This window comes from Bombyx mori, chromosome 2 (genome assembly GCF_030269925.1).
Source record: "Bombyx mori chromosome 2, ASM3026992v2".
NCBI lineage: Eukaryota > Metazoa > Arthropoda > Insecta > Lepidoptera > Bombycidae > Bombyx > Bombyx mori.
Genome location: NC_085108.1, coordinates 3,682,190 through 3,707,911, shown reverse-complemented (window position 1 = coordinate 3,707,911; position 25,722 = coordinate 3,682,190). Strand labels below are relative to the sequence as shown.

Sequence of the window (25,722 nt, the reverse complement as noted above, 5' to 3'; positions counted from 1 at the left end):
AGCATTTGGCTTAAGCTCTCTTTTCTATGAACGAATGTTACATCATCATCATCATCATCATCAGCCTTTATCTGCCCACTGCTGGACATAGGCCTTCCCCAATGCCTTCCACATAATGCGGTCCTCCGCCTTCCGCATCCAACGACTTCCCGCCGTGCGCACTAAGTCGTCAGTCCACCTGGTTGGAGGACGCCCCACGCTCCCTGTACCCATCCGTGGCCTCCATTCGAGGACTTTCTTCCCCCACCTGGCGTCGCTGGCTCGACAGATGTGACCGGCCCATTGCCACTTCAGCCTGCTAACTTTGAGAGCTATGTCGTCGACTTTGGTTCTCCGTCGAATTTCTTCGTTCCGGATTTTGTCCCTTAGAGAAATACCTAGCATAGCTCTCTCCATCGCCCGCTGTGCGACTCTTAACTTATGGGCGAGCCCTGCCGTCAGTGTCCAGGTTTCCGCGCCAATGCTACATGCAGATCATAATTAAGAAAATGGTAGTACTAACGTATTTAATTACTAAGAAGCCGACCCTGTACTTATCCGAAATTACATTTAAAAACCAAAAGAAAACGTATATATAAAAATCTATACATACCTGTCGAGGCAGTTTTGGAACTGTTTCCAAAACTGTTTTTAGTCAACTTTACACGAAATGATCATATTAACAAAATAGATCATGTAACATTAAAAAAACAATAGATCTACATCTTAAAATATCAGTGATTATAGTCCTATTTGCATTGCGGGATAAGCGCTAGTAAGCAAATAGGTTGCTCTGTCATTTCAGTGAACTTTTTATTTATTTATTATTTATTTCTTAGGTAGGTGGATTAGCTCACAGCCCATCCGGTGTTAAGTGGTTATTGGAGCCCATAGACATCTACAACGTAAATGCGCCACCCACCTTGAGATATAAGTTCTAAAATCTCAGTATAGTTACAACGGCTGCCCCACCCTTCAAATCGAAACGCATTACTGCTTCGTGGCAGAAATAGGCAGGGTGGTGGGGTGGTGAACTTGTCTAATCATGATCACGTAATGTATCATAATGGTTCCAGTCGTCTCTTAATAACACTTTTGCATTAAATTGATTTCAATGAAAAAATAATTGGAGAATTTAATATTAGGTATAATTTTCGTACATTTTGAGTGATTCCGTGTTTTCCGCCGCAAACTATTATTTTAATTTATAATTTATATTTATATTTCCAACATTACCACAGGTACCATATTTAATTCACCAGTGTTAATTGAATATGCCATTTCGAAAAGGACACATGTCGCATATTTTGTCAAATACGTTTTTTCATATACATGTAGTTTTGAGGCTTACCTACACCCATTTTATAATAAATCCAGTAATTTTCAATTGCTAATTAACACTATAATATATCTCAAAAGTTAATATTTTAAATTTTACACTGCTTTAGAAAATAAGATCAGTTTTTTTTCATTTCCTGAATATTTTACATTTTCAGAGATGTGCCCTTTTCGAAATTGCATATTTTAATTAATTTCATAACAATAATAATAAAAAAACGTATCTAGGCTAGCAGCTGGGTCTTCGGATCCAAAAGGTTTCGAGGTCCATGTTCGTTTTCATTCGCGAAAGAGGGCGTCCATTTTTTTTAACCGACTTCAAAAAAGAAGGAGGTTCTCAATTCGACTGTATGTTTTTTTTATGTTTGTTACCTCATAACTTTTGACTGGGTGAATCGATTTTGATAGTTCTTTGTTTTATTAGAAAGCTGACACTTCCCGTGTGGTCCCATTTCAATTTAGTCCAGTTCTGATAGTTGTATCCATGAGAAAACCATATAAGTCTTAAATTTGCATTAAGTACGTGCGCGACAAATAGATGAATAACTCAATATCACGCCAATCGATTTCGATGATTATTGTTTTTTTTAGTGTATATTAATTTGTATTGGAATATCTTTTTTTTTTTCTTCTATTTGAAGTCGGTTTTTGTTAAAGCATGTCTATTCACAATTATTCACATTCCATCCCAATAAGGCTATTTGTCACCCCACAATCCACCGTCTTTAAAAGTTGTTTCAGTATATCTTATAAATGTCATGTCGGCTGAACTGTTTCGACATAATATCCGCAATTCAATTGTTTTTCTGAGTCACTTTCAAGGGACGCCAGATCCACGCGTGAATTTCCCATTGTACGTAGTAGCTTAGGACAATCAGAGCTAACATTAACATTACCAGTATAGGGTACAGTACCGTCCCGAAAACTTGATAGATTAATGGATACGGCCATAAATTCCTTTGGAAGTAAGTGTATAATATCCTGAAACAATATATCCGTTGGTTTAATTAGACAGAACGCTAGAGTTAGCCTAACTTTAATAGAGAATATGATTCGCTCTTAACGACTGATATACTCTAACGTGAAATAAGTAAACCAAGTAAAAATACGAGACCTCAAGAAATTATTAGGAATGTTCTCTGCGAAGCACTGCTCTCGCTAGGGCCAGTGTTAGCAACACTCCCGATTTGAGCCCTGTGAGCTCACCTACTAGTTCGGTGAATCTAGAATAACCCCTCGAGGTTACTAGGATAGGTAGGGAAAAAAAAGTTGAAACTTGAAGGATTACTGGGGGCCCTGAACCCTTTCCAGTTTCACCAGGACAGGTGGGCGAGCAAAGGCTCAGCCAGGAGGGGTGGGATTTGCTAACAGCCGCCCGAGCGCCTCCGAAGGAGACCTAACAACACAAGAGCAATTGCTTCGCGAATCGGAATCACGACCCGCTGAGAAGATCCGGCGAGAAACTCAGCGGGCTGATGCATGGGTTAGGTTGCATGTCGACTTCTTTGCCGCCATCGACGAGTACGGTTACCGGGGTTCCTAAGCCTGCTCCTAGTGTTAGAGCTGAAGGCGTCTAATGCAAAGGTTATTGGATCTGATGGATCCGTAAGGACGTGTAAACTTAGCCTTAGCCAGTGTACTTACACGAGATTGTATACGATATACAGGGCCGTTATGACCTGAAGGCTCATTTTATCGGATTTCGGCCGGGTCCTCTCCTGGAAGCTCAACTCCCAGAGCACGACCGGTAATATCGCAAAGTGCATGACCAAATTACTATTAAACGACACAACTTTATCTATGTATTCTGGGTACAACCAATCCCTGTTGTAATTGTATAAGGACCAGAATATACCTACAATGAACTGAAACAGAATTAATGATCATTAGAATGTTATTGGTTCCTTTGAATTAGTGACAGTTTAATGACGGATATAATAATTAGGGAGGCGTTTGACACTTTGTGTTGCATTGCGTGTTTTTTTTTCCCGTTTGTAGGCTGATGCGTCGACGATGTTAATGGCATGGCCAAGCCGCAAGGCGTAAGCGGCTCCTTGACCTTGAAGAGGTCATATTAATGCTGTCGTGTACCTTGCTCTATTGAGTTGTCGTCATAATTGCATGAGACCGTTCAACTCTTCGAATTTTGCAGAAACAGGCAAGATTGAGGTGATGTATGTGGAGTCAAAGTATGAGGTGCTTCTGTATACAGGTTAAGCTTGATTGTTGATGACGCCGTATTTATTGTTGACGACGTATTTATTGACGCTGCATTTATTGATTGACGCATTAGTTATTGACGTGCCGATTTGTTTTTTTTTTCTTCAGAACGTTTCATACTTACCAATGAGTAAGGACAGACAATCGATTCGAATATCGCATTCCTGAGCTTTCTGACCGTCTTCGGCGTGACGTCATCTCTCCCTAGCAGAGTAAGGCTATCGCAAACTAAGCCCAGGGTTGCGTACATCAATTGGAAGACCTGGAAATGAAACACAGGTCACAGGGCGGTCTGCTTCCAACATCTGCAGTCCGTCAAGTCCAAATGACCCCACGCGCCCCCTAAGCGTGGAAACCTCGTATAAAGCTCGGCCCCCTGACCGAAAAATAGGTTTGAAAAGTCCTCAGAGTTAGGCAGCGGCTATGGCATTGTCAGTTTACAAAATCAGTGACACGGCAGCTTGATTCAACGCTATTAAAAAAGCGGAGTTGCAAGATTTTGAGGATCTCCCTCTTCCTCGACTCCTGATTGCGGACCAATAATGTGATCAATGTTGCTGCGATCGCTTTCATCTTAGACCAGATTAGTCTTCCTCATAAAAAGAAACCTACATCAAGTATTTAACTAACCATATTCCATGTCGTCAAAAATTTAAACTGCATGAAATGAAGGTTTCTGATGTTAGGATCTGTCCGCAGGAGCTCTTCGCTGAAGTTACCCAGTATTACGGCTGTATTGGTGAGGTGCAGACCGAGGGCAACGACGTGGCCACCCACACGGTAGGCAGCTGGTGACGGCATTGTGATCTGGAAAGAAATACATGCGTTGGCTTCGGTGGGTGGACGAGCTCACAGCCCACCTGATGTTAAGTGGTTACTGGAGCCCATAGACATCTACAACGGAAATGCGCCATCCATCATGAGATATAAGTTCTAAAGTCTCAGTATAGTTACAACGGCTGCCCCACCCTTCAAACCGAAACGCATTACTGCTTCAGGGCAGAAATAGGCAGGGTGGTGGTACCTACCCGCGCGGACTAACAAGAGGTCCTACCACCAGTAATCTTGGTTAATTAGTTTGGGAGGATCCAAACAGACGTGTTCATTGGCACACCAGGAAAGGTATCTGTGACATTACCACGAACGTGCGACAGATCAAGACCAATAAAAGCTGGATGGACAAAATGATGATAGATCTTGGGAATAATTTTATCTGCCGAATGTCACTTAAACTTTTAACGGGAAGAGTTACCAGAGTGCTCGGCCACTGAAGCAGTGGATGAAAAAAGAATGCAGAAGAATTAAGATGAACGCGGGGAGTAACAAGCTTCGTTAAAATGAGAAATGGGTATCAAAGGAAAATCTGAAAATAGCGCCAGTGACAAACAAAATAAAGACTGGAAGGTCGTATTGGCATGCTATGCATAGAAAACATGATCAAGTTCGACGAGTAAACTAACTCACAGAAAAAGCCCACTGAGTTTCTCGCCGGATCTTCTCAGTGGGTTGCGATTCCGATCCGGCGGTAGATTCTGCGAAGCACGGCTCTTGCTAGGGTTCGTGTTAGCAACGTCGTCAGGTTTAAGCCCCGTGAGCTCATCTAGTAGCTAAGGTTACGCTGAAATAGCCTCTCAAGGCTATCAGCATAGGCAGGGAAAAAAAAGGAGCCCATAGGCACCCGAATTCGCCACCCACCTTGAGATACGAGTTCTAAGGTCTCAGTTTTAGTAGTACAACGGCTGCCCCACCCCAGACGCAGTGAAACACTGCTTTTGGTAGAGCAAGGGCTAGCAAAGTTTCCCAGGCTGAGTCCCGTGAGCTCACCTACACGTTCGGTGAAAGGAAAGTAAAGAACCCATATAGGACAAACTTAAAAAAAAAAGTCTAACACATTATTCGCAGAGATTTCTTAATACATGTTATTAATATTGTTGTTAAATATATTATGTATTAACAGAACAGGTTTTGTTTTTAATTTATTTTGTTACGTATTTTATTATTAGGGGCAGTGTTGGGTGAGAAATAAAATTTTGACTGAAGCTGACGTGGAAAATCGTTTTTAAAGTATTTAAATCTATTTAATCTATTTTTTTTAAGTGCCTAGTGTGGAGAGTTTTTAGCAAATTGTTATGTGTAAATGTTTTCAAGGTTAATAAATAAATTATTATTATTTATTATTATAGGTTTCCCCTTTCTCAGCCCAGTCTGTCGACAGAGCCGGCAGAACCGTATATACGGGCTTTCGGCCAAGTAACATACAGTAGCTATGAGTTATTAGGCTAGTTTTTATTACGTGTAGTATTCTTCAAGCTGCAGGAACTTTCTCACTATTCTGCATGTACTTTTATTATTATTATTATTATTAAATCTTGATGCTTTTTTTATAGCTTAGACGTGTGATCGAGCTCACGGCCCACCTGGTGTTAAGTGGCCAGCAGAGCACACAGTTTTGAACTCGTCGTGGCCTAAAGGATAAGACGACCGGTGCATTCGTGTTGAAGCGATGCACCGGTGTTCGAATCTGAGGCGAGTACCAATTTTTCTAATGAAATACGTACTCAACAAATGTTCACGATTGACTTCCACGGTGAAGGAATAACATCGTGTAATAAAAATCAAACCCGCAAAATTATAATTTGCGTAATTATTGGTGGTAGGACCTCTTGCGAGTCCGCGCGGGTAGGTACCACCACCCTGCCTATTTCTGCCGTGAAGCAGTAGTGCCTTTTGGTTTGAAGGTTAAGGCTGCCGTTGTAACTATACTTGAGACCTTAGAACTTATATCTCAAGATGGGTGGCGCATTAACGTTGTAGATGTCTATGTGCTCCAGTAATCACTTAACACCAGGTGGGCTGTGAGCTCGTCCACCGATCTAAGGAATAAAAATAATTAATCAAGTAAAAAAAAAATCAATCAAGAAAAAACCCAAATGCCGTCACCTACCAACCAGGTCCGACCAGGGTCAAGAGTCACAGAAGCCCATACACATGTGTGTGTTTAAATTATAGTCTAATTGAAGTTAGTGTGACGACAACGTTGTATGCGAACGTTTGGAAAATTAACGAAGCAAACATAAGACAATAATTAACAAATATATGTATATAATATTATACATATAAGAAAAATGAGGTTACAAGAGCTGCGAACGTCCGTTCTGTAACAATTAACTTTATTTTATTTTATTGCTTAGATGAGTGGACGAGCTCACAGCCCACCTGGTGTTAAGTAGTTACTGGAGCCCATAGACATCCACAACGTAAATTCGCCACCCACCTTGAGATATAAGTTCTAAGGTCTCAAGTATAGTTACAACGGCTGCCCCGCCCTTCAAGCCGAAACGCATTACTGCTTCACGGCAGAAATAGGCAGGGCGGTGATACCTACCCGCGCGGACTCACAACAGGTCCTACCACCAGTAATTAACTTTGTAACCTTGTATTTAATATATTCATTTTACAACTTTGCAACGAAGTTTAGTATAATAGTTTGTGGTTTTCTTCAGCCTTACTAATTAATGTGTGTGTGTGTGTGTGTTTTGACGAAATCTGAGTATTTAATTATTATTTTTATGTGTTGACAATAACTGCTTTACGAACCAATTTAAAAAAAGGAGGGCGTTTCCAATTCGACTGTATTGAACTTACTTATTGGTAGGGGATAATCTTATGGGTTCGCGTCACCGACATGCGTAATAGCAGTATATCTGTAGCTATACAGATGACGCCGGTCACCGTCCACGTCGAACCCGTCGCTTGCGACGAAGGGCTGGACGAGCGAATTAACCTATAGACACAGCCCACTGAGTTTCTCGCCGGATCTTCTCAGTGGGTCGCTTTTCCGATCCGGTGGTGGATTCTGCGAAGCACTGCTCTTGCTAGGGTCAGTGTTAGCAACACTCCGGTTTTGAGCCCCGTGAGCTCACCTACACAATTTAGGGTGAAGCTAAAATAGCCTCTTAAGGCTATCAGAATAGGTAGGAAAAAAAAACCGGTGACGTATTGTGCAACATTAATGTTGTGTATAATGTAACGCGCCTTAAGTGTTCCACCAAAGTAACATTAAAAACTGTATAACATCCCTAGAATTATCGAGAATATTTCACAAAAGTCTAGTATTGTTTGTTTCCGCTATCTGACAATAGATGGCGCTGTACTTCTCGAAGGTTCTAGATGCTACTAGATCCTTCGATATTTGTTCGACTATTCGGCGATAGATGGCGTTACTCTTACCGGCGTAACAATATCTTTACGAGTAACATTGAATGGATTTACTAAAAAGTGATTTTATATTAATTGTTATTTCAATTAAATTGTACTAGCGACCCGCCCCGCGACTCGAGCAGCCGACTGAGGCGGAGCGCTCTGTTATTATCGCTGTACACTTGGAATGCAATAAATGGAATTCATTGGAAAAGTGAATCTTAATTACCGTCACTATGGAAGGCAATGATGATGATGAAGAGAATGGCGTCACCGACGCTGACGTCATCAATTTAAAAAGATCATGGAACCAGCCACTCCGTCATATAGAATAAATCTACACGGTATACGTATGTACAATCCGGTACAGTAGAACGTGCGACATATAATAAGTTTAAAATAAGAAACGCATTATGTGGCATGCGCCATATTGTGACGTCATAGCTGTCAAATCGAAAATAATAGGTAAAGTCAGTAAAAAGGTAGGAATTTTTAAATATTATTTTATTTTGTATTCCAAATCTTCGAGTTTGCTGATTCCACTAATCCCACTGGTTGAATAACACCCGATAGTGTTGCAGCCTTGATTTTTGAAAAGGTGTTTTTTTTATATAATCTAAATTCATGTTTAACTTACCTCGACCAGTACTCAACATAACAAGAAAGTTATATAAGCGTGTCGGGTTCATTAAAATAAACATATTAATTAATAGTCTTCATAATTAGGTTACGAATAAATCTTATACCTTTAAATGAGCAATTCTTGTATATTAATATATATGTATATAATCTGAATCTCGGAAACGGCTCCAACGATTCTCATAAAATTTAGTGTATTTTTATTTATTTATTTATTTAGACACACCAACAGCAATACACACAAAACATTCAAGCTTAAATTAACATATATAAAATTAAGTACTGGTATGTAAGCCAGTTACAGGCATGTACAGCAATCTCTTATAACACACTATGACATGTTACAGCAATATATATATTTGAAAACAACATGAAAACAAGAGCTAACTACACACACTACCAAACTCATAGATTACTAAATAAGAAATAATGCACATATTTATATAGTAAAAAATTATAAATAAAAACTATAAAAAAATTAAAAAAGTCGAGCGCGGCAATGCAAAAAATATAAATACATAGAACAGACTGCGCAATGTAATCAGAATGACATTCTCTCATCAATTATAAGCAAAGGAACTTGGATACTAGTTTGTTTTTGAGACCAGGACACGTGTCGTTAAAAATGTCAATGCCGTCAATTAATGCACATATTTGGTTAAATTCACTACATATCTTTGATAAAGGGGAATATCTAAGGAGGTTTGTTCTACTTGCGGGAATATGGAAAATTTCAGTAATAGGATGCCGTGGGCAGTGGTATGGAACGCTAAAGTTGATTTTCTGAAGTAAGTGGCTACAATATATGCTTCCGGAAATTAGTTTTTTTAGGAACATGATATTAATTATTCTACGACGGTTGCCGAGCGATATCATTTTAAAATGTTTAAGACGTAGATCATATGTGGTACGGTAAGATATGCTAGAAGAATGGAATGCCAAGTGCCTAGTGAATGCACGCTGTACGCTTTCAATACGCTGCGAGTGAGTAGCGTAATGGGGACCCCAAACTACTGATGCGAACTCAAGTTGACTGCGAACCAGCGAGTTATATAATATTATTTTAGTGTTTGAGGACATAAATCCCTTAGTATTTCTTTTTAGGAATCCCAGCATTCTGGCAGCTTTAATAACAATTGTATCAATATGTGCTTCATATGTACAGGGGATTTCGGGGGCGATAAATCGATCTAGCCACGATTTATTTTCAGAAAATGTTGTTTTATTCGTGTTTTCAATAATCATCTCTTCCCGACATCTATTGGCGAATAATAATACTATTTTTCTTAATTGAGGGCAACTCACTGCTTTAAAGACACAACAAAATGGCGTTATTAAAAAAAAAAACGAGTAAAGCTCGGTCATCATCTAGTAATTATTTATTCGTAGTAATTGGGTAAAAAATTCACTAAAACAAGAATATTAAATATATATATGTCAGAGGAAGCAATGAGTCGAGTTGATTCTTGTTTACATGCTTAATGTTTATTATTATTAGTTTTACGTTGTAATTACTTTTATAATTCCTAATTCTATTTTATCTTGTTTGTTACGTTTTTCTATAACTTTAAAACCTTTCATAAAAATAAACTGTAATAAAAGGTCCCATAACTGTAAATCACGTAGGCAGCGACCAATCAGAGCAGAGCGTCTTGTCTCGAGCGTGGTCGAGGCGCCATCTTCACTTTGGAGAAAGCTTGTATTGTGGTGTGACGCATTTTGTGAGCATAAAAACATATCGAGTTGGATCGTTGGATAATTTGGATATAGTTAAAGTGAGATTGGTGCACCGAACTCGCTGCTCGGTCTAAACTGTTGTATTCCTACAATATTACCGTGGAATAACTAAATATTGTATAAACTGAATTAAACTACTGATAAAACGGCATCCATTGTGTTTTGTGCTCGCACTTTAACCCCATGACGCCCACTAAGCCCGCAGCCACTAATGGCGATGTCGACGAGGAGAGCCTTTCCCCGACATATATATATATTTTTTTTTTTCTGTCCATACGTTTTTTATCGAACTTTGACAGATCAAGGTAATTGACATACACATTCTTAATGGAAAAGCGCTATAAAGACCTGAAGCTATGTTCGAGTTTAGACATCATTAATAGCCCAGACTATTTATTTGTTTATTATTCATTGTTTTTTTTTATTGCCCTTGTAGGCAGGCGAGCATACGGCCCACCCGATGGTGAGTGGTTACTGTGGCCCATGAGCTTCAGCAATGCCAGGGGCAGAGCCAAGCCGCTGCCTACCCCGCAAACTGTTTTTTGTATTTTCTTTTCATTCATGGATCATTATTATCTGATAAATAAATGATTTATTATTATTATTTGCGTCTACGTTAATTTATGGAAATGGTAGTGCAAGGTAGAGGGGGAAGAGGTCGACCGAAGAAGACATGGATGAAATGTGAGAATGACGATATGAGAGACAGAGAAGTGAGTGTTGAGATGACGGCTGATAGAAAAGAATGGAAGAGAAAAATTAGCTGTGCCGACCCCACCTGGTGGAATAAGGTGGAGAAAAATAATAATTAGAATCTTATTAACTATACACTAATTTTTAAAAAACACTATATAAAAATAGATGGCCGCTGATGGCGGTGTCTAGGACACAAGCCACCAGTGGCTCGGACTCCAGAGTGAGAAGCCTCCTCACAATAAGCGCCGTGTCAAGTATATCTGCCTTCAGTATCCGGCCCCTAACCCAGCTGGATAACGAAAGTTTCTTAAGGTATTGATCGATACTGTTTCGTTATCACACCGTGTACCGACACAACTATTGGAACGATGATGGTTGATTCAACATGCCACATGGCGGTAGTCTCTTTTTATTCACCAATCTTTATGAATTTTGGTAAATACTGAAAACCACGGGCCTGAGCCAAGTAGAGTTCATTTTCAGTTTTAATTTCGTCTGATGTTTCGTCCTGCAAAAACTTCCGAACAATCCGGCACGTATTTAAAACAGGGTTTTTTTGCATGGTAACAAAAAAAAAACAAAAATTTTATTGTTATGACATAACAATAAAAATTTTCTCAGTTCAATCTGTCAACAGAGCCGGTAGAACTGTGTGTACGTGCTTTTGGCCAAGTAATATGCAGTAGCTATGAGTTATTATGCTAGTTTTTATTACGTGTAGTAAGTTTGGTTTTCTACAAGCTGCAGGAACTTTCTCACTATTCTGCATGTATTTAGTATAGCTGCCGTTTTATTATTATTATCTATTACTAGCTGACCCGGCAGACTTCGTAGTGCCTTAATCGATAAATAAAAGAGACAAACAAAAGGAATCCGTCTGACGGGGGGACATCAATGGGAAAACAGAATTGTTATTTTTATTTAATTTCGAGCATTTTCATATTTATCTACCTTTTAAACCTTCTCTGGACTTCCACAAATAATTCAAGACCAAAATTAGCCAAATCGGTCCAGCCGTTCTCGAGTTTTAGCGAGACTAACGAACAGCAATTCATTTTTATATATATAGATTATAAAAAGCGTCTTCTAATCCACACTAAAATCCCAATTAACGTATATTCGCAGATATTCAAATTGAATATTTCGAAGTGAATATATGCACACGATCCATCGATAGTTCAAGGTCGGAAGGACCTTGATTCTGTACCGTATGCTTCACGAGATTAATTTGAGTATTTGTTTTTTATTTATTTTATTTATCTTATTTATTTATTTATGTACACACAAAAAAGAAGACATAGTACAGAGTAATAGGAAAATTATGTACAAAGGCACTGCTTATTTCTTTAAGAAATCTCTTCCAGCAGACCTGCGAGAGGATTATGAGAATAATAATTAAAAGTGATGAGTATGTGTAGCACAGCTAATATAACAAATACAACATGAGAATTATAGTTAGAGAAATATATTAACTGGTGGTAGGACCTCTTGTGAGTCCGCGCGGGTGGGTACCACTGCCCTGCCTATTTCTGCCGTGAAGCAGTAATGCGTTTCGGATTGAAGGGTGGGGCAGCCGTTGTAACTATACTTGAGACCTTAGAACTTGTATCTCAAGGTGGGTGGCGCATTTACGTTGTGGATGTCTATGGGCTCCAGTAACCACTTAACACCAGGTGGGCTGTGAGCTCGTCCACCCATCTAAGCAATAAAAAAAAAGAATTATAGTAATGCACATACACATAGCAAATATTGTTATTTTTTTATTTTTTTTATTGCTGCGCCAACCACCTTGAGATATAAGTTCTAAGGTTTCAGTATAGTTACAACGGCTGCTCCGCCCTTCAAACCGAAACTCATTACTGCTTCACGGTAGAAATAGGCAGGGCGGTGGTACCTACCCGTGCGGACTCACAAGAGGTCCTACCACCAGTAATTACGCAAATTATAATTTTGCGGTTTTTTTTTAACTTTTATTACACGATGTTATTCCTTCATCGTGGAAGTCAATCGTGAACATTTGTTAAGTACGTATTTCATTAGAAAAATTGGTACCCGCCTGCGGGATTCGAACACCGGTGCATCGCAACAACGAATGCACCGGACGTCTTATCCTTTAGGCCACGACGACTTCGAATTTGAATACAAAATATTATAAGTAACACAGTATGAATATACTATATACGAAGAGTATAGAACAATGATCATTCGGTGTTTTGTTATAAGCGTGTTACCAAAAGATTTTTTTTACATGAAGCGACTTTGATAATTCTTTTCTTATTTGATAAAAGCTAGTGCTTCTCGTGTGGCCCCCTTTTAATTAACTAGTGGTCCCCCGGTAGTCGAAATTCGACTATAATTAATTGAAATTATATATTTGTACACTATTAAGATTGTATTGTCAAAGACTATTATATTTTTAAATCAAAGATTTCGCCAAAACTACTACACTATAGACAAATATTAATAAAGACAAATAATATTTAATCTATTCTCATGTTGACCACAGACTATAAGCAATAAGAAGAGTTTGACAATAAACAAACAGTATATGTCGGCGTTAAGCCATGGTTTTCACACATAAGATCGATTACAATGAAAATACAATACAAATACATAAAACATTAACATTACTTGTTTATTACAAAAAGCCACGTCTTAGTTTTTACACAATGAGGTAGCCATTTTGTGTTGGTTATAGCAAAATAGCAACTACAACTTTTTTAATTCAAACAAATGTAATTACTACGAAACAATTCACAAAATATAGCTTATTATTCACAATAGATATTTTAGTGATTTTTACATGACTGACATTAATTTAATTTACATGAATTACTTTTAATTTATATAAACTGTCATTGTTATTCTCCAGTCTAATAATAGATGGCGCCAACATCATTTGCATAACAATTACACTACTTAAGTAATTTATTACTGTTAATTATAATATAAATTATTATTAATGTAACCTCTATACGATTAATCTTAAAAGAGGTTAATATGTTATTTATAATTCTTCTTTACATGACATAAATAGAATTTAGAATATTGAAACATTGAAGGAACAGTAGAAATATAAAAGTATTTTTTGAAATATTAAAATATAAAAGGATATAAAAATAGTGATGAAGCAATAGCTTTAAATGAGTCGACTATTATCAAAGCCGGCAATGTGACTTTTGGACAATTATTGGTAAATCAGAAAAACGAATTATTGACTTTGTATTCCATTGGCAGTCACAAAACTCTTCTGAACGACATCTTAGATAAATAACAGGTTAAGTATTAACCTTTATTTAATGCAGGTTTTGAACCGTATTCTTTGAAGGAGACGATTATATTCAAATCAATCTGTATTGACATATCAATAACATTTTTTTGTCCAAATGCACAGATTGCCACCTTTGATAATAGAGGACTCAAATGTTGTTTCTCTTCATAAGAGCAACTCAATTTGTGTTATAGTTTTACGAAGCTAAACTGTATTTTGTAGTAATAAATATTTTTGTAGTAATAAAAAAATAGATACATTATAAATCACTAGCGGACCCGGCGAACTTTGTTCCGCGACACGGTTTGTTTCACACACATCAACCGGTTAACTTCAAAATTCTATTATAATTAACCATAGATCTGTCAGTTGAGTTTTGTTGTTCCATATCAGTTGCGTTTTGTCATACCACGTTTTATGTCACGTCCCATGGGAATGTGATAAAAAGTATCCTATGTCCTTCTCCTGGTCCTAAGCTATCTCTTCAGCATTTTTCAGCCAAATCAGTTCAGCCGTTCTTGAGTTATAAATAATGTAACTAACACGACTTTCTTTTATATAATATATAGATTTATGCTTTATTAATATTTAATTATTTATACAGTCATTTGTGTTTTTAAACAATAATATAAAAATTCAACGTATTCTGAACATTTCCACATCAAAACAGTGTCTGCTAATTATTAAATATGGTAGAATAACAATTTCATCTTGCTTATAATAAATAAACAATAACATAGAATAAACTAAATTATATATTATTATGTTTATTTTTGCCAATAGTGGCGTTTGCGCCCATATATATACTGTAACTATACTGAGACCTTAGAACTTATATCTCAAGGTGGGTGGCGCATTTACGTTGTAGATGTCTATGGGTTCCAGTAACCACTAAACACCAGGTGGGCTGTGAGCTCGTCCACATACCTAGGCAATAAAAAATATATATATGACGGAGGAGAAACGCTGAAGGAATGTTTTTAAAAAGTGTGACATCACCATTGCTGACGTCACGGTCATTAAGTTCTCGACGATGACTCATGTTTGGGCTTCCAAAACAAAACTTCACGAGAACTGCGTATATTGCACGAGAAGCATAACAACGTTACAGAGAGATCCGTACTGTACTACGGCTCGGACACGAATGAATAAACGCTTTTTTTTTTTTTTTTTTTTTTTTTTTTTTTTTTTTTTTTTTTTTTTTTTTTTTTTTTCCTACCTAAGCTGATAGCCCTAGCGGCTATTTCAGCGTAGCCTTAACTTTAGTAGGTGAGCTCACGGGGCTCAAACCTGACGATGTTGCTAACACGAACCCTAGCAAGAGTCGTGCTTCGCAGAATCTACCACCGGATCGGAAACGCGACCCACTGAGAAGATCCGGCGAGAAACTCAGTGGGCTGTGTCTGAGAGTTAATTTACTCGTCGAGCCCTTCGTCGCAAGCGACGGGTTCGACGAGAACGGTGACCGGTGCTTGAAGTACCTAAAAGCACCGTTAGTGGATCAGGAGGATCCGAGATGACGTGTTTAGGGCGACGTCGACTGCTTTCCATTCTGTCCGCAGGATCGGGAATGTAGTTACCGGCGGCCACGATGAGAGGGTTCTCGTGTCGTGCCGCTTTATCGAAGTGGCGCATGGACGCCGACTGAAGATACTTACTGATGGACTCTAAGTCCAGGTCGTCATGGAGGTCGACGTTCCTGACGAACCACGGGGCTCCGACGGCTATCCTGCAAAAACGGGATTGAATAATTTGAAAGGATTTTAAGTGTATGCGGGCCGCGTGAGCGAACACTACACTTGCATAGGTCATGACGGGGCGTATGCAAGTTTTGTAGAGTGTCACCTTATTTCTAAGGGACATTTTACTTCGCCTACATATCATCGGGTAGAGACGTCCTAGAATGAAGGCGGCACGGTCGCGTACCGTCTTGATGTGGGGGCGGAATGTCATCCTACTGTCGAGGGTGACGCCTAAATATTTGACCTTCGGGGCCCACGGTATGGGCTGGTCGAACATCGTGATTGGGCGAACGGCGGGGGCGGGGTTATTGACGCGCCTAGTCGGGAGAGGGATGCTCAGCGTGGTGTTCGGAGGGCGACCCCTTTTGAAGAGCACCGCTGTGCTTTTCGTGGGGTTAATGTCGATGCGCCACTTCCGGAACCACTGTCCCATGGTGGTAGCTGCGGTCTGAAGTCGTCGATGAAGCAACGCCTTCTTCCTACACGAGTAGTAGATGGCGGTGTCATCGGCGAAGAGCGCCAGATGGGTCTCCGGAGACCGGGGTATATCGTTGATATACAAACTGAATAGTAACGGGGAGAGGGCGGAGCCTTGCGGGACTCCGGCTGTGACGTGACGGGGACGGGAACGCGTTCCCTCGACTCGATATCGGAACGAACGGTTCGACAAGTAGTCTCGTATGATGAGCACGAGCCTGTCTGGCACTCCCATGTTATACAGTTTGTATATCAAACCGTTGTGCCAGACTTTATCGAACGCCTTCGCTATATCGAAGAAGAGGGCTCCTGTCGGAATGGGTTTCCGCCTGTTCAGCCCTAGTAAGATGTGCTCCGTGAGGCGGTGCACTTGATGGACGCACGAGTGTTTGGCGCGGAATCCAAACTGCTCGTCTATAAGAATTTTATTCGCGGATACGAAGTCCCAGAGGCGTTTACGAAGGAAATAAACGCTAGACAGCACGGCCGTATTTATAGGACTTCGTACACGTCAGCGTGTTTACAAGTATTAAACACGTGAGCGTGTTTACAAGATTTTAAAGTATTGAAATTACAATAAAAGGGACTGTTTAACATCAATTTCTTATCACAGAGTAATTAGTTGATGATCAGTAGGTAAATAGTCATATTTGCGCCGACACGGCCATACTGACAGGCGGTGCGCGCTCTGCACCGGCCTCGTTGATTCTCGTAGGGTTTTCTTTGATTCTCATTGACCTGTAGGAATAAAAAGTTTCTCTGAGTAGCGCATCTGTTATACTTGCGTTACTTGTAACTATGTAGGTTTGAGACTTATTAATGCGATTTGATTGTAGGGTTCTCGGAGGGTATCGTAGGGTTCTCGGAGGGTATCGTAGGGTTCTCGGAGGGTATCGTAGGGTTCTCGGAGGGTATCGTAGGGTTCTCGGAGGGTATAGTAGGGTTCTCGTAGAATTCTCGGCGGTTCTCGTAGAGTTCTCGGCGGTTCTCGTAGAGTTCTCGGCGGTTCTCGTAGATTTATTTAAGGTGTTCGGATAAGGATGTTGTGTAGTGTGATGTTGTGGCGTACACTGTGGTACTTATGTAGTGGGCGTACACTGTGGTACTTATGTAGTGGGCGTACACTGTTGTACTTATGTAGTGGGCGTACACTGTTGTACTTATGTAGTGGGCGTACACTGTTGTACTTATGTAGTGGGCGTACACTGTGGTACTTATGTAGTGGGCGTACACTGTGGTACTTATGCAGTGGGCGTACACTGTGGTACTTATGCAGTGGGCGTACACTGTGGTACTTATGCAGTGGGCGTACACTGTGGTACTTATGCAGTGGGCGTACACTGTGGTACTTATGCAGTGGGCGTACACTGTGGTACTTATGCAGTGGGCGTACACTGTGGTACTTATGCAGTGGGCGTACACTGTGGTACTTATGCAGTGGGCGTACACTGTGGTACTTATGCAGTGGGCGTACACTGTGGTACTTATGCAGTGGGCGTACACTGTGGTACTTATGCAGTGGGCGTACACTGTGGTACTTATGCAGTGGGCGTACACTGTGGTACTTTTGCCGAGGCGTACACTGTGGTACTTATGTTGTGGTGTAATTTTGGTAATTAAAAATAAAAACTTATCTTTGAGTGTTGATTTTGTTGCTCGACCATGCTGATTTGTGGAGTAGATGTATAGGCTCATCGGCTGTTGCTGGAGGGTAGTCTTCTTCCGCCGATATGGTTAAATGGTCTCCAGGTTGTTGCTGAGCGGAGGCGGCATGTGATCCCACTTCTGATGACGGAGGAGAAACGCTGAAGGAATGTTTTTAAAAAGTGTGACATCACCATTGCTGACGTCACGGTCATTAAGTTCTCGACGATGACTCATGTTTGGGCTTCCAAAACAAAACTTCACGAGAACTGCGTATATTGCACGAGAAGCATAACAACGTTACAGAGAGATCCGTACTGTACTACGGCTCGGACACGAATGAATAAACGCTCGTGGGGTCGTCGCGTCCCCTTGCGGGGGCGCGGAGCAGGCCTCGGGGAAACCCCTCTGCCCGGACATGTGGCTCCCTGCCTAATGAGGCAGGGGTGATGCGCTGCTGGATGGAGTATCAGGCAGGCTTGAAGATGTGTGTGGGGTCGACTTCTTTCTTCACTCTTCTCTTCTCTTCTTTCTTCCTCTTCTTTCTTCCTCTTCTTTCTTCCCTTCTTCCGGGGGCGGCTGCTGCTCTCCTCCATCTTTTTTTTTTTTAATTTTTTTTTTTTTTTTTTTTTATATATATTTTTTTTTTTTAATTTTTTTTTTTTTTTTTATTTTTTTTTTTATTTTTTTTATTATTATTTTTTTTTTTTTTTTTTTTTTCCCTGTACTATTTACAATTTCATCTTAACCTAACTTAACCTAAAGTAAACCTAACTTAATCTAACTTACATCTAAGTGACGGCAGCGCGCCGTTCCTGCACTCCGTGGAGTGCCGGGACAGCGCGCGCCGTCACACCTAAACTAATCCTAATCTAACTTAACCTAACATAACCTAGCTAACCTAATATGGGGGAGAGAGCGAATCCGCACTCCACGCTACAGTCCTCTCCCCCTCTCCCCATCGTTATACAATATTGATGGGGGGGAGGACTGTAGCGGGTAAGAACACCCCATCCCAAAAGGGGGTGGGGGGTGGGGTCAAAGCCCCTCATGGAAATGAGGCTGCACCTACGGGGTGCAGCCGCGGTCCCCATACGGGGGACCCGCCAAACGGGCAAGAGGCGTGGGGCTAGAGGCTGATGAAACTCAGCTCCGAGAGGGGCGCTCATAGGTCCTCCCCGGCCTCACAGCCGGCGAGGAGCTTTATCTCCGAACGATCGTCGGGGGTACCAATAGCTCCCGCGGCAACGCCGTACCATCCGGTGGTCTGGCGTGCAGCGGGGCTATGTTGTGGAGATGCTCATGGGGCCCGTTTTCGGCTCGCTCGTACATATTACGGGCGAGCCTAGTCACAAACTCCACGAGCGACTCCACACCTAGGTCCCGGGCAATAACGTCATTTCTGACGTACTGCCCGGCCCCGACGATAATGCGGAGGGAAAGACTCTGCTGGGCCTGCAACCTAGATCGCTGGGACGGCGACAACAGGTGATACCAGGCCACAGCAGCGTATGTGAGGCGGGAACGGACGTATGTCTTGTAAATGGCGAGTTTGGTCCTGGTCGGAAGCCCGGACGCAAACACCGGCCGCAACAAGAACCTGGCCGCGCGAGTCTGACCGATGACTCGGTTGACGTGCGCGACCATGCTCAAGGAGCGGTCGATGTCGCATCCGAGATACCGGACCGTGGTCCTGAACTCGACATTCACACCTCGGAGGCTGAGTTTCTTTGGGACGACTCTGATACGGACCGGACCGTAGAGTAAGGCCGCGGTCTTTCCCACATTGACCGCGACTCTCCAACGGTCCAGCCACTGGGGCAGTAAATCCAAAAGCCTCTGCATCCTCATAATGGCTGCAGAGGGGAACGGAGAGGACGAGAAGTAGGCCGAGTCGTCAGCGAACAAGGCCAACTTCACGTCCTCCTCCCACGCCCGAAGGTGACCCTCCAGGGTGGGGATGTCGTTGGTGTAGAGGGCGTATAGGATAGGTGATAGGACACTACCCTGGGGAACCCCGGCCGTAATGGGACGCACGGAAGACCGTGCGCCCTCGACCGCGACAAAGAAGGTTCTGCCCTCCAGATACGACCCGAGCAGTCGCACGTGAGCGTGCGGTAGGCCCGCGTCCCGCAGCTTGTGGACCAGCCCCTCGTGCCACACACGGTCGAAGGCCTTCTCGATATCGAGAAGGACCGCGACCGTGTATTGGCCCGAGTTTCGCCGGTCTGCCAAGTGATGCAGGACACGGGTCAGTTGCAGAGTCGTCGAGTGGCCGCTTCTAAAGCCGAATTGCTCCGGCCTGAGGAGAATATACGGCGATATTCTCCTCAGGAGCAGCCGCTCGAACAACTTTCCCACGTGCGAGAGCAAGGTAATCGGTCGGTAACTGGAGGGCTTTCTCCTGTCCTTGCCGGGTTTGGGCAAGACGATGATCTTGCCCAGTTTCCAAGTTCCAGGGAAGTGTCCTACCCGGAGAATGGAATTAAACAATCGTGTCATTGCTGACACGATTGAGGGAGGGAGGTTTTGCAAGGCGAGGGGAGGAATACCGTCCTCACCGGGGGCTTTGCGCCTCTTCATCAACTTGATGAGGAGGCGCACCTCGCTGGGAGTGACTAAGTCGTCATCTCCCAGCTCGACTCCCGGCGATTCCGGTTTGAGGAATTGGATTACACCCTCTGACACCTCACGATGGAATGCAACCATCGAGGGTGCAGAGACATTCGGAGTGAACTGCCGCTCCAGCGAGTTGGCCAGGACTTCAGCACGAGCCAACGGTGTAAAACACCGTCTTCCCCCCTCGTCCTCCAAGGGGCAAGTGGGGGAAGGCTTGTTGGTGAGCCGGCGACAGATGCGGTGAAGGGGGGCCATCGTACGGTCGTCGGACGCGTCCAACAGTCCCCCCTCCCAGGAATCACCCCGGTAAGTCCGCATCTTAGTCGCCAGCTCACCCTCAAGTCGGTTGAGCTCGCGCTTAATCCTGGGACACCTAGATGTCGCCCAGAGCCTCCTCAGTGCCCTCTTCCGACGAATTAACGTCTTGAGGTGCACCGGGAGTTCCGCTCTGGGCCCCCCGCTGGGTACCAGAGTCGTCACTTGGTCCAGTGCTCCCCTGATGGTGTCGACGAGACGGGAAGCCGCCGTGTCGACCTCATCAGGGGTAGACGGGTCTTGAAACAAGGATTGGTCGGCCAGCAGTCCCGTAAAGGACTGCCAGTCGACCCTAGGCCTGAGAGGGGATGTCGCGACCCGAGTGAGCCCCAAACCCACCGTGACCAAGATCGGTAGGTGAGGGGTACTCAGGTCGTACAGTGCCTCTATCGCTAGAGGGCACCGTAGCCCCTTGTGAACACACACGTCCAATACGTCCGGTTGGTACCGGGCCAACGTTGGAACGTGTGTGGGTTCGTTGGGGCCGACCACGCAGTAGTCCCCCCTTTCGGCATCCTCGTACAATCGCCTTCCGGGCGGCGTGATGATTCGGGAGCCCCAAGCGACATGTTTCGCATTGAGGTCCCCGACCACCAAGGCCGGATGGCGATCATGGTTCAAGGCCCGTCTAATATCGTCCTCGACAAAATCAGGACCCGGGGGTCGATACGCGGCATAAATCCGCAATTCGGCCCCCGGTACGTGGACCCTCACCCCGACCGTTCTGGTAGAGGCGAAGGTCAGTAGCTCAAGCTCCTCGTGCACCACGTCCCTCCTGACGAGCGCCGCAGTGCCCCTGAACGGGCGCCCGTTGGAGGTCAGTTCGTCCCGTCGGTACACGAAGTAGTTGGGCATCCTAAAATCTTGTCGAGGTTTGAGCTTGGTCTCGCCCAGGAGGATAACCTGCGGGTCATACTCCTGGGCGAGTCGGATGAGCTCCGACCTCCGGGACCCTATCCCGTCGGGGTTCCAGTAGATGATGCGCAGCTCCTGGCTAGCCATTGAGCTGCGCAATCATCCGGTAGAACCCCGCGAGCAAGGCCCCGAAGGGACTGGCTCCCGAGGCGATCTCACGGATCACTCCGGAGATCACCTCGGACAGTTTCTCCCACAGGGAGAGGAGCCAGGCAGCGAAGCCGGCAGGCTGCGTGTCCTGTCGGCCGCTGCGCCGCTCTCTCTGCGGGCGGGGTGGTAGTGGGGGCTGAGTGTTATCCGGTTCTGGTATCTGTAATGGCGTGGTACTTACTTGGTTCTTTCCCTGGTTGATCGGTGCAGAGGAAGTGGGGATAGTCTCGGATTCGAGGACCTCCATTGGTTCCTCTTCCACCATAGGGGCCGTTCTCTCTTGGTGTACTATTGGGGGATTGGCGGCTAGTTTTAGTGCCCGCTTTTTTTCCTTGGTTTTTTGTTTTTTCTTTTTATTTTTGTTTTTTGTTTTTAGGGGGTTGGTTCGTGTTACGGGTTGGTGTCTGGCAGCCGGTCTTATGTCATTAGCCGGTGCCATCAACGTGGAGGCAGATGGAGCCGCTTCCACTACGTTGGAACGTTGAGCTGGTATGGAGAGAGTTGGGGCTTGGGTCGATTTCCCTTTACCCTTACCCTTGATTGAGACAGCCGGCGGGGCTGGGACTTGATTAACGGCTGCCGATGATGGCACTGGCCGTAGTGGTGGTACTGCGGGAGTTTGGGATCCCCGGGCACGCGGTGCCGGTGGCACAGGGGGAGGGACGGTAACTCCCAACATCCGCGCCTTCCTGCGGTAGACCGCACATCGTTTGTCAACGGCGGCATGGTCCTTCCCACAGTTGGCGCAGGTGAAGGGCCCGTCCCGAGGCCTCGGGCAGTCCGCCACGATGTGATCACCCGCACATCGAACGCAGCGGACCGCTCGGTGGCAATTGGTGGAGGCATGACCAAAGGCCTGGCAGCGATGACATTGCGCCGGCCCACGGTTTGGTCGCCATCCCTCAATTGCCACCCCCGGCAGGTACAGCAGTTCTTCAACTGCGTACAAGCGGGCGAGGCCTTCTTTGGAGAGGTGGTCAAGGGTTACGAAAAATACGCAACCCGGCCTCCCTCTCTTTGCCCTTATGCACCGGGCGTAGCGGGCCGGGAACCCCAGCTCCTTTAGGGCGAAATAAACGCTAGACAGCACGGCCGTATTTATAGGACTTCGTACACGTCAGCGTGTTTACAAGTATTAAACACGTGAGCGTGTTTACAAGATTTTAAAGTATTGAAATTACAATAAAAGGGACTGTTTAACATCAATTTCTTATCACAGAGTAATTAGTTGATGATCAGTAGGTAAATAGTCATATTTGCGCCGACATATATATATATATACATGCGCGTGTGTGTCAAACGAATAGTAGCGTGTGTAATGTTTTTTTTTAATTGATTAAATGTATTTTTTGTCCATAATTTAAAAAAATATTAACATTCTGCACTCTTTCTCTGTATTCTTGATAAGTGTGGGAAATTTAATACTCCTCCGTCCGCGCAATTTTTGTAAAAAGGGGTTCTTAGTTTCCGAGATTTATTTAAGTTTTTTTAAGTGATCCGAGTTCATTGCTCTCGAGTGTAGATTATATTAAGATAAAACTAATTACTGGTGGTAGGAGCTCTTGTGAGTCCGCACGGGTAGGTACCACCGCCCTGCCTATTTCTGCCGTGAAGCAGTAATGCGTTTCAGTTTGAAGGGTGGGGCAGCCGTTGTAACTATACTTGAGACCTTAGAACTTATATCTCAAGGTCGGTGGCGCATTTACGCTGTGGATGTGTATGGGCTCCAGTAACAACTTAACACCAGGTGGGCTGTGAGCTCGTCCACCCATCTAAGCAAAAAAAAAAAAAAAAAAAAAACATAATAATAATAATTATTTTATTTCATAAAATGAACTCACATGCAATTCTCACGTGTACAGTAAGTAATAAGCTGCTAATTGTATCTAAATCATTTTATTGAATTTTAATTGTACGCCTTACCCTGGCGATCGTAGACAGGGTTGTAACTACCCGCTTGGGAGAGTACATAGTACATACAATGATATTTGTTGGATATATATACATCTATATATTAATACGTGAAGCAAAAACTTTATACCCCTTTTTATGAAAATTGCGTGGACGGAGGAGTATGAAATATCCCACTATAAATAGAGAATGTAGAGAAGGAGTGCAGAACGTTATTTTTTTTTTTTTTTTTTTTTTTTTTTAATTACGCATAAAAAATACATTAAATCAATAAATAAATAAAAACATTACACACACTACCGTGTATTTGACAGACACACGCATGCATACTATTTGTTTAATGTCAAACTTTTCTTACTGCCTGAAGTCTGTGGTCAAATTGAGAATAGATTAATTATGGTTTATCTTAATTAATATTTTTGTCTAAAGTGTAATCTTGGCGAAATCTGTGATTATAGAAGTATAATAGTATTTGACAGTAGATTCATAATAGTGTACAAACTTATAATTTCAATTAATTATAGTCGAATTACGCCTACCGGGGGATCGATAGTACCTATATAAAAAATGACTTACCGATCTATGTGGTCTTAGATTTCTTTATTCAAGTTTCTTAAACGACTTAGCACGCTGAGTTGCGCGTTGTGACTGAGCTAAGCGAATTTGCATTCCGAAAAACGTAAAATACGGAAGTATATAAAAATATATATGTGTATTATATACAATAATAATAGAACCAGTTTGAAGGATGTCTAAATGAATTTCCAGTTCCTTTTCGTTCTATATATGCTAAAGAGCTCGTTCGAAGGATGTCATTAAATTAATTTAAACTAGAGGTCCCGCAGTAGTCGAAATTCGACTATAATTAATTGGAATTGTAAGTTTGTACACTATTATGATTGTATTTTATACTTCTATAATCACAAATTTCGCCAAGACTACACTATAAAAAATATTAACAAAGACAAATAATGTTTAATTTATTCTCAATTTGACAACAGACGTCAAGAACAAAAGTTTGACAATAAATAGTATGCATGCGTGTGTGCGTCGAATACATGGTATGTAGTGTGTGTAATGTTTTCTTTATTGATTTAATGTATCTTTTATGCATTATTTAAAAATATATTAGCATTGTGCACTCCTTCTCTATATTCTCTATAAGTGTGGAAATTTTCATACTCCTCTGTCAGCGCAATTTTCGTAAAAAGGGATACAAAGTTTTTTTTCTTCACGTATTAATATATAGATGTATACAAGTAAGTACGTCATTCTGCAATTTTCATACTACATGGAATCCTAGTTTAAGGGGCCCGATGTGTATGTGATATGTGTTGATTTTTAATTTATTATCAAAAACTGCAGCCTCGCGGAAATATGCTTAATACAAAATAAAATATATTGTATAAAATATGTTAAAATATATAATACTTATGTAAATGTTACTCGATTAGATTTGAATTTAAAATGCATTTTTTTTTTGCACGAATTCCTGTATCATTAATATACCTGTCTGTCCTGTATCATTTTCATCTTTGTATATTTATAAAACTTTTTTAAAATTCATTTTATATCTTGTTTTTTTTTTTTTTTCCTACCTAAGCTGATAGCCTTAGGGGCTATTTCAGCGTAACCGTGGCTAGTAGGTGAGCTCACGGGGCTCAAACCCGATGACGTTGCTAACACGAACCCTAGCAAGAGCCGTGCTTCGCAGAATCTACCACCGGATCGGAAACGCGACCCACTGAGAAGATCCGGCGAGAAACTCAGTGGGCTGTGTCTGAGAGTTAATTTACTCGTCGAGCCCTTCGTCGCAAGCGACGGGTTCGACGAGAACGGTGACTCGTGCTTGAAGTACCTAAAATCACC

The 25,722-nt window shown here is 42.4% G+C and overlaps 1 protein-coding gene across 1 annotated transcript; it reads right to left on the bottom strand.

Annotated features, from left to right (window-relative positions):
- Nucleotides 1-1,105: 1,105 nt before the first annotated feature.
- Nucleotides 1,106-24,596, bottom strand: LOC101745786 (androgen-dependent TFPI-regulating protein). The gene is made up of 5 exons (XM_004933219.5): nucleotides 24,430-24,596; nucleotides 4,168-4,344; nucleotides 3,662-3,799; nucleotides 2,962-3,182; nucleotides 1,106-2,298 (listed from the first exon to the last, which is right to left on the bottom strand). The coding sequence occupies exons 2-5, from the start codon at nucleotides 4,336-4,338 to the stop codon at nucleotides 2,112-2,114; spliced, it is 717 nt and encodes a 238-aa protein (XP_004933276.1). The 5' UTR covers nucleotides 4,339-4,344; nucleotides 24,430-24,596; the 3' UTR covers nucleotides 1,106-2,111.
- Between the last annotated feature and the right edge of the window lie 1,126 nt (nucleotides 24,597-25,722).